General features: G+C 34.3%; 1 protein-coding gene across 1 annotated transcript in view; it reads left to right on the forward strand.

Moving 5' to 3' along the window:
- The window catches only part of LOC110440574 (inositol-tetrakisphosphate 1-kinase-like), a 48,019-nt gene that overhangs the window by 16,508 nt on the left and 19,692 nt on the right, over positions 1–11,819 (forward strand). Inside the window, exon 4 of the mRNA XM_021483720.1 lies at positions 6,600–6,717. Within this exon, the coding sequence (XP_021339395.1) occupies positions 6,600–6,717 (118 nt within the window). The remainder of the gene's footprint in view (positions 1–6,599; positions 6,718–11,819) is intronic.

Raw genomic sequence — 11,819 nt, forward strand, 5'->3', positions numbered from 1 at the left:
TCCACCCACGCACACACACCATCTCCACGCATGCACGCGCGCACACACACACACACACACACACACACACACACACACACACACACACACACACACACACACACACACACACACACACACATCTCCACGCACGCACACACACACCCACCACATTCAGGTATACCCACTCCATACACTTTCTGCCCACACACACCACCTCCACGCACACACACCATCTCCACGCACGCACACACACACACACCACATTCAGGTATACCCACTCCATACACTTTCTGCCCACACACACCACCTCCACGCATGCACACACACACACACCTACACACACACACACACACCACAGTCTGGTATACCCACTCCATACACTTTCCACCCACACACAGCTCCCCCACTCTGTCGGGTATACCCCTGTACCTTAATCACACATGTCCACACGTCCCTTACACACACATACATAGCTAATCCACACAAACACTGACCACACTTTCGGGTATAGCCTCTTTGTGAGAGATGGTCTCTCTAGACAGGTATTTAACTCATTAACCCCTGAAGACACATTTGAACTCTTCCAATTCAAACCTTCATTGTAATTAGTTCATTATGAAATTTCAGGGGTTAATGAGTTAATAGCTTGTACTTTGTGTAGTTATAATGGGAGATTGTCTCATAAGACATGATTTATAAGTTGCCTGTATTACATAATTAGTATAGTTATCATTATTATGCATGTAGCTATATCAGGCTAGATAAAGTCATAATGCATCTGTAAAAAACCGACACGTATTGCCACAAATTTTATGCATTTTCTTTTAAAATTGCAAGTGTTGACTATTGTTAATAAATAACTTATTTATCCTATTTAATTAATAAGTTCAATACCATGCACAATGTCAGTCCAGTGTCTATAATGGAAAGGTTTACAGGATACACAGGTTTCTAGAAAGTCAACTGTGACCTGATGATATTACTATTAAAAAATATGCTAAATAATGCATACTTGCTATTTAAAGTCTCTTTATTTAATCAGGAGAGAGACGTCATTTTTCACCCCTAAGGTTGACTTTTGAAATCGGTTGGATTCCCACGCCTTGAATTTCGCTCAAACAAATTTGAAAGGTTGACAAGTGCATATGTTTGCTAACAGTAAATTTCCACAATTTGAACCCTGTCAATTGAAAGCCTTGTGACATTTATTTGAGAACACACCCAAGGTAATATAGATGTATATGTTAAGTGGATTCTGCAGTAAAACTTTGATTTATCATTTAAGATTATAATTTTATTGAATTCAGCTTTCCTGTGCTAGATAGACGCCATGTACCAGATAAGCTGGATTTATTTCTGTTTTGTGACACAATGTTATGAGATGATAACTTAAGATTCCTTTGAGGAAACGGATATTGAAAAAGCGAAGTGAATTGAATTGCAAGTGATGCCATTTTTGTATAGCTTCATTATGAGGTAATTAACAAATGCAATGAGACTGTAAGTAAACAGAGATTTAAATGTCACTGACACATTAATTAAACATGTAAATCATGACTCGCTATTTCAAATTCTCAAGGGTGATCTAGAGTTCACACTGATTTCAGCAATGTTTTATCATTGGTCAAACAACTTCAAGTTGCCGTTCTGTTGAAATTCCTTTGGTCATATGGTTGTGTACTTCAAGGCTGACGTTAATTCTGGGACATCTTTTTCATACAAATTACAAAATGCAATTTCTGCAACAGTTTTGGTATAAATAGTTAACATGAAACAGAAGGACCTTGTCTTATTCCTTGGCAGTGAAGGAAAATATATTTTCTCTTTTCAACAAATCATAAAAAAAGATGTTTGTTATTTTTTTTTATCAGGAACAATGGTATACTAAATTGTATTACATTTTTAGTTCCACTTCCATTCTATTGGGGGAGGGGGCGGGGAAAGGGGGGGGGGCATGTAGTATTATCCATTTTGATCCATATCTTGTTCCGTCCCTTTGTGTCCAGCCCTGATTCACCGTCTGGACTCTACCAACTTCTATTTCTTAACAGATTTTCATCAAAATTTATAAAAAGGTCAAGTATGAGTTTATATTACAGGGTTGTTTGAGGTCAATGCCAAGGTCGCTGTTGCTTTTTATAGGTCAACTGCATAGGGCCAATTAAGGGGCATTCATGTCTTACATTTTACAGTTTCTTTTATAGACGAATTTAGTGTAAGATTAATATCCATATTCTGACCATTCGTGATTGAACAAAACAGTGGGTTATAAAGGAGATTTAACACTGTGAGCTGTGACTGATATGATATGCATAAATCTTCTACGTAATTTATGTCTCAGTGAAACTTGATATCATGATAACTGGGTCTACCTGTACAAATTTACGAGTTATCTTGATCTATAATCTACTTCACAACAATGCAACATGTCGCTGGATATACTGTACACTTTCAAGTCTGTGATTATTAATTTATGTACATATGGTAATCATTTTTAATTAGTATACCGACTAATAACCAGGCAACACAGTAGAATCTAATTAATTTAAAACCTGTTACATTTGTCAGAAAAAATATGCCGAACAAATATGACACAATTAAAACTCTTGGTCATCACCAGGTGTTGAAAAGCGCGATATCGGTTTGTTTTTATTAAAAAATTACATTATCATGATATCATCCTTCTAATACTGAACTTGATGAACCAAAAATTGTTTTGAAGTTGGATCAATTAAGGAAGATTCTTTAAACAGTCTGGAGCCCCAATAATCCATCCAGTTTTTTTTCCAAGCCCAAAGCTAGCCCTGACAAAGTTGTTTTGAAAAAAGGCCAATGTATATAACCCCTGAAACACTGGCTTTATTCTGCTATATGTGTGTTGTAGGATAATTAGTGGTACATATTATATATAGTGGTAGGAAGTCAGCAAGGATTGTCTTTATATCTTATCACACTTATCACAGTTTGGATTCTATCTTGTCAATTCTGTATATAAACAGGAATATTTTTCTGTTTTTAAGATCTATTAGAGTCCCAGCATTTTTCTTTGTTTCTCCAATGAAGAGTTCAAATTTGTATTAAAAACATAAGGAAAAGTAAACATTGCAGACATTCTTATTGTATAAGTCTCAATGATGATTTTACGAAATTAATGAACCTATAATTTAAGTTCATTAATGTTAAATACATGTATTTAAGAAAATATCAAAGCTCTGATTTAATGAAAATTTCAATAGCTATAAATTCTAGAGACCTTTAAATATGATGTAATCATTGACCTGTAAAATAACAAAATAATCAGTCTGCTTGAAATAAATCAGCCGAGAAGAATTTTTTTTTTCATTATCAGTGATATTGAAGTACATACTTTTAGCAAATAGTTCTTTAAGATTTTATCTAAATTGTAAATTTAATTGATTTTTTCAATACGCGTATAAACATATAAGTTTTTATACAAGTTTTCGGTTCATGTAATATATCCTGTTGTGCAAAACCTTACGAGACAGACAGACATGTGTACATATTAAATATGACAAGTATGACAAGAATGTATATTAGACTAGTTAACAATTAGCCTTCTGTTCATAAGTAGCATGTACCTAATACTGAGGCCTTCTGGAATGTTTACACATTCTGAATCTCCTTAGCATACCTGTAATTATGGAAAGTACATTTTTATTAAAACTTCATAAAATGAAAAGACATTAAGATTCAGTTAATTTGTTGTAATGAAGGACAGGAATTTTGGGGTTCATACAGGCCGTAAAAAGTGCTGGAATTGAAGTCATATACCGCCAGTAACTGGACTATTTTATTTGAATTTTTGTGTTAATTAATATGAGTTTATCACCACAGTTCTTTGAATATTGTACATCGACAGTGCTTTGTTTTTATTTATTCTTACATAACTGTAGCTGAACAGAAATTTTCCAACCTGTTTTCCAAAACCTTTGAAAAACTGCAAAATAATTTTAAAAATTGAAAAAGTTTGAATTTTGTCTTGAAAAGTTAGTATATGTAGATCTAGACTCATTAATGTTACAAAATTTTACAGATATATATACTGTATAAGCTCAATATATCTCTAGTTTTCCTGGACAAATTTTGAATATACTGTAAATTGTTTTTAGCTTTGATTGGTTAAAATTTCCTTGTGAATTGTGAAATTTATTTAATATTTTGATTAAAACATTGAAAAATCTGAAGCTGCTTGAAGTGTTTGACCAACATTTTATAGCAAATGTAAACAATGTGTCAGTTTGAAATTGGTAGTGTTAAACTGACAATGCTTGAATCAACCTAAAGTTTGTATAACAAGCTTAATGAGACACATGAACAAATGCTTTTTCTAATCTCAGCAAAACATTGCAACTGTGTTCTTTTTGTAATGCTTGAAGGGGTCATTTGGACAAAGAATATTTAAACTTTTTGATTTAAGAAAGTATAATAAGTTCACAGTTTACATGATATTTTTGTTTCATTTAGCTGGTACACAACTGCAGGGTCCCACTGGCTTCAAGGACGGTGTTGGTCTACTGTATTGTAATAAAGGTCAAATAACAGACTATCTAAATATACTGGAGACTTCTTTTAAAGTCTGGCCTATTTCCAAGTTCAGGTTTTAGTAGTCAAAGTAAACAAATACTTCTGTATGCTTTGCATTCAATAGTTGAAGTAGCATATGTCTATAGCCTTTAGTTGTTGACATATCTTATGACCATTATAACCCCGTCATTTACACTTAAATCTGACAGTGTTTGTTTAGATATACATATATGTATAAAATACCTTACACGTCAGGTACACTATCATAATTCAAAATATTTTGGTCGTGGTATGTTACATTTTGGTGGGTTTATTTTGGTCAATCGGGTGATCAATTTGACAAACTTTAAGGCACCAAAATTTCTTGTATGTCAGTATTCAACGTTGCATTTTCCTGAACCCTAAAATGATCGGTTTCCTTTTCTTTGATCAATACAGACCTGATTTTGACTCTAAATTTGGTCGCCCAACCCTGAATTGGTTAGATAGTTTGTATCCTGTTACAATAATTTAGCATATAAATGTGTTGTGTAATACTGATCCAGGTGCCAGGATATAGAAAGGATTATTGAAAGGGGCTTGATGAAACACTTGTAGAGGTTTCCTTTTTAAAGATATCAAAAACAAATTCACCGTTCATCTCATTCTTTCATGCATATCACTGTCAACTTTCAAAGTGTAGACATCATCCTACGGGTTTAGTGTTAAGTCTTGTGACATTTTTGTGATGTTTATCAGGTATTGATTTAATACCTACTCTGTTATTAAAGTCATAACACCTATTACACTCACTGCATTAAACCCATGTTTAACCTTTCAGTATTTAGCCGAGCCGTGATTGGCTGTAGGTCTTCCCTAGCTAAGCCGTGATTGGCTGTAGGTTCTCCCTAGCTAAGCCGTGATTGGCTGTAGGTTCATTTTTGCTGAGCAGTGATTGGCTGTAGGTTCTCATTGGTCAGTTGTGATGTCATTGCCATACATAGGACAACTTCATGGCATCCCTTACGTACAGAAATAGAAAGTTTGCAGCGATATCGCTGCCAGAAGTGCACAGAATATCACCACTAGCGGTGACATTCCGGTGATGTTCTGGCACACATTTCATGTCGCCAGAAGTGCACTGCATATAAAATTCTGGTGATATTCTGGCACACTTTTCATATCACCAGAATGTCGCCAGAATATCGCTAGAATTGCACCACATAGAAGGAATTTCCATGATCCTCTGTAACTAAATATAATTGACCTGGCTATATCACTGCAAGTGCACCTCAACATTCTGGCTTTATCGATTCAAGTGGGCCAGGACAATTCTGGTGATATTCTGGTGATATTCTGGTGATATCGCCAGAAACCTTATTTGCACACGTAAATCTGAACCTGCAGTGATATTGGCACAATATAATGCTGCTACACATCACAGCAATAGTGTATGTACGGCCAGAGACTCCATATTTCTGTACGGAATCATGGTTACAATGTGGTCAGGTGGCACAGTGGATATTGTACGCACCTTTTATCAAATAGGCCAGGATTTGACTTGAAAAAGTATTTGCTGGGTCACTTGGCTGGCCACATACAGGTTTCCCCTGGTATTCCAGCTTCCTCCCACATTAAGACCCTCGGCACGCTTCGTCTGGATCAACCTGAGCGATTAATATAAGTTGCCACATGTTGTTTCATAATTATTGTTATAAAATACGTAAGGTTTGCTCTACATCACCATTTGATGCTAATTATGAAAAAGGCTTGGATTCAAAATGATGATATTTTAGATTTCAAATCATCCTCAGACAATGCTATTTTTTACACATACTATATAGCAGCAGATAAACAGAACTCTATATGAGTTTCTGTAAGATTTACCTTTTGACATAACAGTCATCCAAAAAATTTGATTTAACCCTTTCTTTCACCCCTTGATAGATCAATTATGGACTTGTCCAGATCAAAGGATGGAAGAATCTATAAAAGTTAATCAGAGGGGAAAAGGGTTAAAATGATCATCTATGTGATGGTGGTTTCACATAAACCATAGTCAGATCATATGAGATTTATTTTTTTATTTCCAGGACTACATTAGATGTCACCCAAACTGTATATTAGTGGACACGTTTGATTCGTTGAAGAACCTGATAGACAGGAACGAACAATACAAACTACTGCTGAGATGTCACCTTCTCGACTCAGGTACGTCAAATCGGCTGTTTTCACTTTTGTCAATTTGCTGATACGAACAAGATTGTGATTTTGGTCTTGAGAAAATGTTTCTGTTTTTGATTTGTTAAGCTTGACTGTTAAAGACAGTCTTTTCCCTGAGTTGCTTTTATTTCCCCGAACCCGGAGTTTTATTTTGTCAAATTAAGGCTAAGTTCATTTTTCGATGTTTCCCTTGAATAATTTGTTTAGCTTAGCTTGCACAAATTTTAAGTACTTGTGTCAGACAGTGCGGTTTATGTCATCCGTCATCTGTCCTTCATTGAATCACTTTCCTGTGTATTGGGTCGGGATCACAGGGGCCATAGGATATAAATATGTAAAATACTTCAAACAACTTCAACAAATGTATGTAGGAGAAGCTGTTTCAGGTTTATATCATACACAGGAATCCTAGGATCTTGATTTGATCATATAAAAAAACAAATTGAGATCTAGAGTAGTTTCTTGGCTTATTGTGTGCTGGGATGAAGGACCTTAAAAGTACTGTAAAATTTGATTGGTGTCTTACATGAACTGTATATTATATACACTTGAGATAGATCTTATACATATAGATGTATATCAATTTTAACTATCGGGACAAAAACAACTTTATGGAGAAAAAAATTATAACCCAAAATATGGTATTGGTTATTTATTCAAGCAGTTTATTATCTATTGATTTATTAAAACCATAGTTGATTCAAGGAAATAATTATTTTAAGGTTTGTGAAAATGATGAGTTATTTTCTGTTTTAGTAATATTTTCTACCACATTTTCATGCATTTTTTTTCCCAGTAAACTTTCACACAAAATCTTTCACAAAAAAGTTCACAAATAGTTTTTATTTTCACAAAGGACATAATCACAGGAATTAAATTCACAGGTTAGGAAGAATTGAGGTAATATATTTATTGATGTTGAATGACTGATGATAGCTGAACTAAAAAAATAAACTTTAACAACAAAGTACTGTGTACATTTACAAAAGTATTTAAAAATGCACAGCTAAATTTACATGTACAGAGATAAGGAATAAACGTTTGAAAAAGATAGAGAAAAAAAATCAAAATTATTTATAAGCCTATAGATATTTTTCAGAAATTACATTTTGAAAATTTCTGTTAATTGCTTGTTAATTCTTTAATCCGGCTATAAAAAGATTTGTTGATAGTGTAGGAGGATTCAGTTGATATGTAACATACAGGCGGTGTGAAACACAGATGGTAGGGTTAATGTTCGGTAGAATTTAAACATACAGGACATGCAAAAAGCAGAGTTTAGGGTGAGATATTAAATACAGGCAATGTGAAAGGGCTGGTTTAGTAGAACAATTATGGTATATGAAGGATAAGTGTGCTGGCGAGCAAGTTAACACTCTAACAGCAGCAGAGATAGGTTTAGTAGAACAATTATGATATAAGAAGGATAAGTGTGCTGGTGAGTAACTTTACAGTCCAGCAGCAGAGATAAGTTTAATAGAATAATTATGGTATATGAAGGATAAGTGTGCTGGTGAGCAAGTTAACACTCTAACAGCAGCAGAGATAAGTTTAGTACAACAATTATGGTATATGAAGGATAAGTGTGCTAGTGAGAAAGTTAACACACTATCAGCAGCAGAGATAAGTTTAGTAGAACAATTATGGTATATAAAGGATAAGCTAACAGCAGCAGAGATAAGTTTATTAGAACAATTATGGTATATGAAGGATAAGTGTGGTAGTGAGAAAGTTAACACTCTATCAGCAGCAGAGATAAGTTTAGTAAAACAATTATGGTAGATGAAGGATAAGTGTGCTAGTGAGAAAGTTAACACTCTATCAGCAGCAGAGATAAGTATAGTAGAACAATTATGGTATATGAAGGATAAGTGTGCTAGTGAGCAAGTTAACACTCTAACAGCAGCAGAGATAAGTTTAGTACAACAATTATGGTATATGAAGGATAAGTGTGCTAGTGAGAAAGTTAACACACTATCAGCAGCAGAGATAAGTTTAGTAGAACAATTATGGCATATGAAGGATAAGTGTGCTAGTGAGAAAGTTAACACACTATCAGCAGCAGAGATAAGTTTAGTAGAACAATTAAGGTATATGAAGGATAAGTGTGCTAGTGAGAAAGTTAACACACTATCAGCAGCAGAGATAAGTTTAGTAGAACAATTATGGTATATAAAGGATAAGCTAACAGCAGCAGAGATAAGTTTATTAGAACAATTATGGTATATGAAGGATAAGTGTGGTAGTGAGAAAGTTAACACTCTATCAGCAGCAGAGATAAGGTTAGTAGAACAATTATGGTATATGAAGGATAAGTGTGCTAGTGAGAAAGTTAACACTCTATCAGCAGCAGAGATAAGGTTAGTAGAACAATTATGGCATAAGAAGGATAAGTGTGCTAGTGAGTAAGATAACACTCCATAGCAGAGATAAGTTTAGTAGAACAATTATGGTATATAAAGGATAAGCTAACAGCAGCAGAGATAAGTTTAGTAGAACAATTATGGTATAAGAAGTATAAGTGTGCTGGTGAGTAAGTTTACACTCCAGATTATGGTATATGAAGGATAAGTGTGCTGGTGAGTAAATTAACACTCCAGCAGCAGAGATAAATTTAGTAGAACAATTATGGTATATGAAGGATAAGTGTGCTAGTGAGAAAGTTAACACTCTATCAGCAGCAGAGATAAGTTTAGTAGAACAATTATAGTATATGAAGGATAAGTGTGCTGGTGATAAATTAACACTCCAGCAGCAGCAGCAGCAGAGATAAGACATATTACAGGGTGTGTTTGTCCATCAGTGCCTGTATCACACCATCAACACCATGCTACCATGTCAGCAGGTCCTTTTGACACTGATAGATAATAATTGTAGCTACAAACGCTAAGTCAAGATACATTCCTCTGGTGTGTATTTTGCCTGCAGGCATAATTTATTAAAACCATCGTATGACCTCAGCTGAAATATCCCTACATCATTCTGCTAAGTAAGTGAGGGGTGATGTGTAGTAAGGTTACTGTCGAGCTTTAGGTTTGGGTATGATATACAAGTGTTTTTCCCACCATTGTAAGTAGTTGTTGGTCCAGTATCCGTCCTAAATAATTTTATTCATGCAAAAATTATTACACATTTTTTTTTTTTTTTCAAATTTCACATGAAAGTTTCCTTGGTCCTTGATTTTGCATGTTTTATTTTGAGACTGATAAAACAAAAAATGGCCACCTGACAACCATCTTAGATCTTGATAAGTACAGTTTGTTTTCCCATTTCTCAAGAAGTACATGACAGGTCTTTCTTGGTGGTCCTAATATAGCATGGAGCTCTTTAATACTAGGGCAGTCAGAGGGACTGTCTGTTCTTAGTGAGTTGTTTTCAGCATTATAGAGTTGAGAGACACTGGTCATTTGCAATTTTTGCTTGACAACGGAAACAGACATTTTCGAAAGCTTGCAAATAAGTAGTGTTCAATTGCTGCTTGTGTTCAAAACAAACTTAATTATCATACATTTTAGAACTCATTTGTAATTTTACATCATCATATATCATTGATATTTTTATAATCATCAAATCTGAAAGCAAAATGTGTCTGTGCGGAAATTGAAAATAATCACCCTCAGATCATATACAAAGATACATATATTTCAGCTTAATGACTCTGAAAATTTAATTTTGAAAATTAACATATATTTTTCAATAGACTTTAATATAATGGTCCTGTATAATTACAACTGCAGTGTTAATTGACAAATCAACAAGGATCCTAGAACTAGGACTTTTAGAACTCAAACACTTCACAAAAATTTCTTTAAAGACATATACAACCTTACTGTCTTGTAAATCTAATTCTTCAAAAGTGTTCCCTCTCCAAGGAAAAGTGTCAGGAACGACAATTTCGATTTAGCTAATTGATGACACGAAATTACATTGAAATGTATGATATTACTAAATAAAAGGTCATTGTGGATTAATGGTTTACGATACAGTAGTTTTATGAAGGGAGACAACTCTAAATTGAAGGGAGACAACTCTTAATTGGGGGGAGATAACTCTTATGTGTATGGTATGTTGTATAAAGTTGAAGTGTATTCGATAACAATACTCAGTATTCTTAAATACAATGCAATACTGAATGTTTATTTTAGTGATTGGCTAGGAACCTGGAGATCGAGGGTTCGATCCCCAGTGGAAGCACACTATTCTCTTTCCTGTTACACATGAATGGAAAACTTGATGCGAATCAGTCATCTGGAATAAAGTATAAATATCTATTCTTCATTAATTGATGTGTATCTTACATTTACATATATTCAAAATGATAATCTTAAGAACAGCAGTATAAAAAAATATACTTTTTGAGCTAAAACCTTGCAAAACGAAGCATTAATCACACTTGGCTAAATATATAAGGATCCTGATCCTAGCTACAGCTAATTAACAATTGAAAAAAATTCTACCTGTAGTAGTGTGTACAGATAAACTTAATCAATAATAGCTGGGTCAGAGTAAAAGTGATACATATATAGCCCAAGTAACGGCTATCGTCAGCTAACAGCGATCCTTAAGTCAGCCAAATCCTTTACATTCCACTTATTTTAGGCAGTTTCATTGTTTTTGAGGTTTTGTAAAATCCAGGGTAGTGATTTTCTGATAGATTTTACCGACCACTGGAAACAGTTTATAAGGGGTTTGTTTGTAGGTAGCTAGGGTAGAGTATGGATTTTCAGCTAAGTTCTTTTGGTAATACAGATATAGTAAGTAAACCATCTACTTATAGATGCCTGATCAATTTCGCTGTTTACTTATTCAAACAACATCATGCTATGTGTTACCATCGGTCTGGTTGTGTTGACTTATAAACAATCAGGCCCATCAATAATGCTAGGTAACAGGGTATGTATACTACAGGGTGGGGCCAGAAATATACCATCGTACGGCCGGCTATATGTTTATCCTTGAGTGCCTACTCAGGGAAATTACCCATATTCAAAAAACATTATAAAATATTAATTTCTTTTGAATTCGTCACAGGACCCATATCCAATAATAATGTAATATTTTTGCAGATTGTTATTATTTAGGTCCCCCCC

The sequence above is a fragment of the Mizuhopecten yessoensis genome, unplaced genomic scaffold, assembly GCF_002113885.1.
Source record: "Mizuhopecten yessoensis strain PY_sf001 unplaced genomic scaffold, ASM211388v2 scaffold11185, whole genome shotgun sequence".
NCBI classification, from domain to species: Eukaryota; Metazoa; Mollusca; class Bivalvia; order Pectinida; family Pectinidae; genus Mizuhopecten; species Mizuhopecten yessoensis.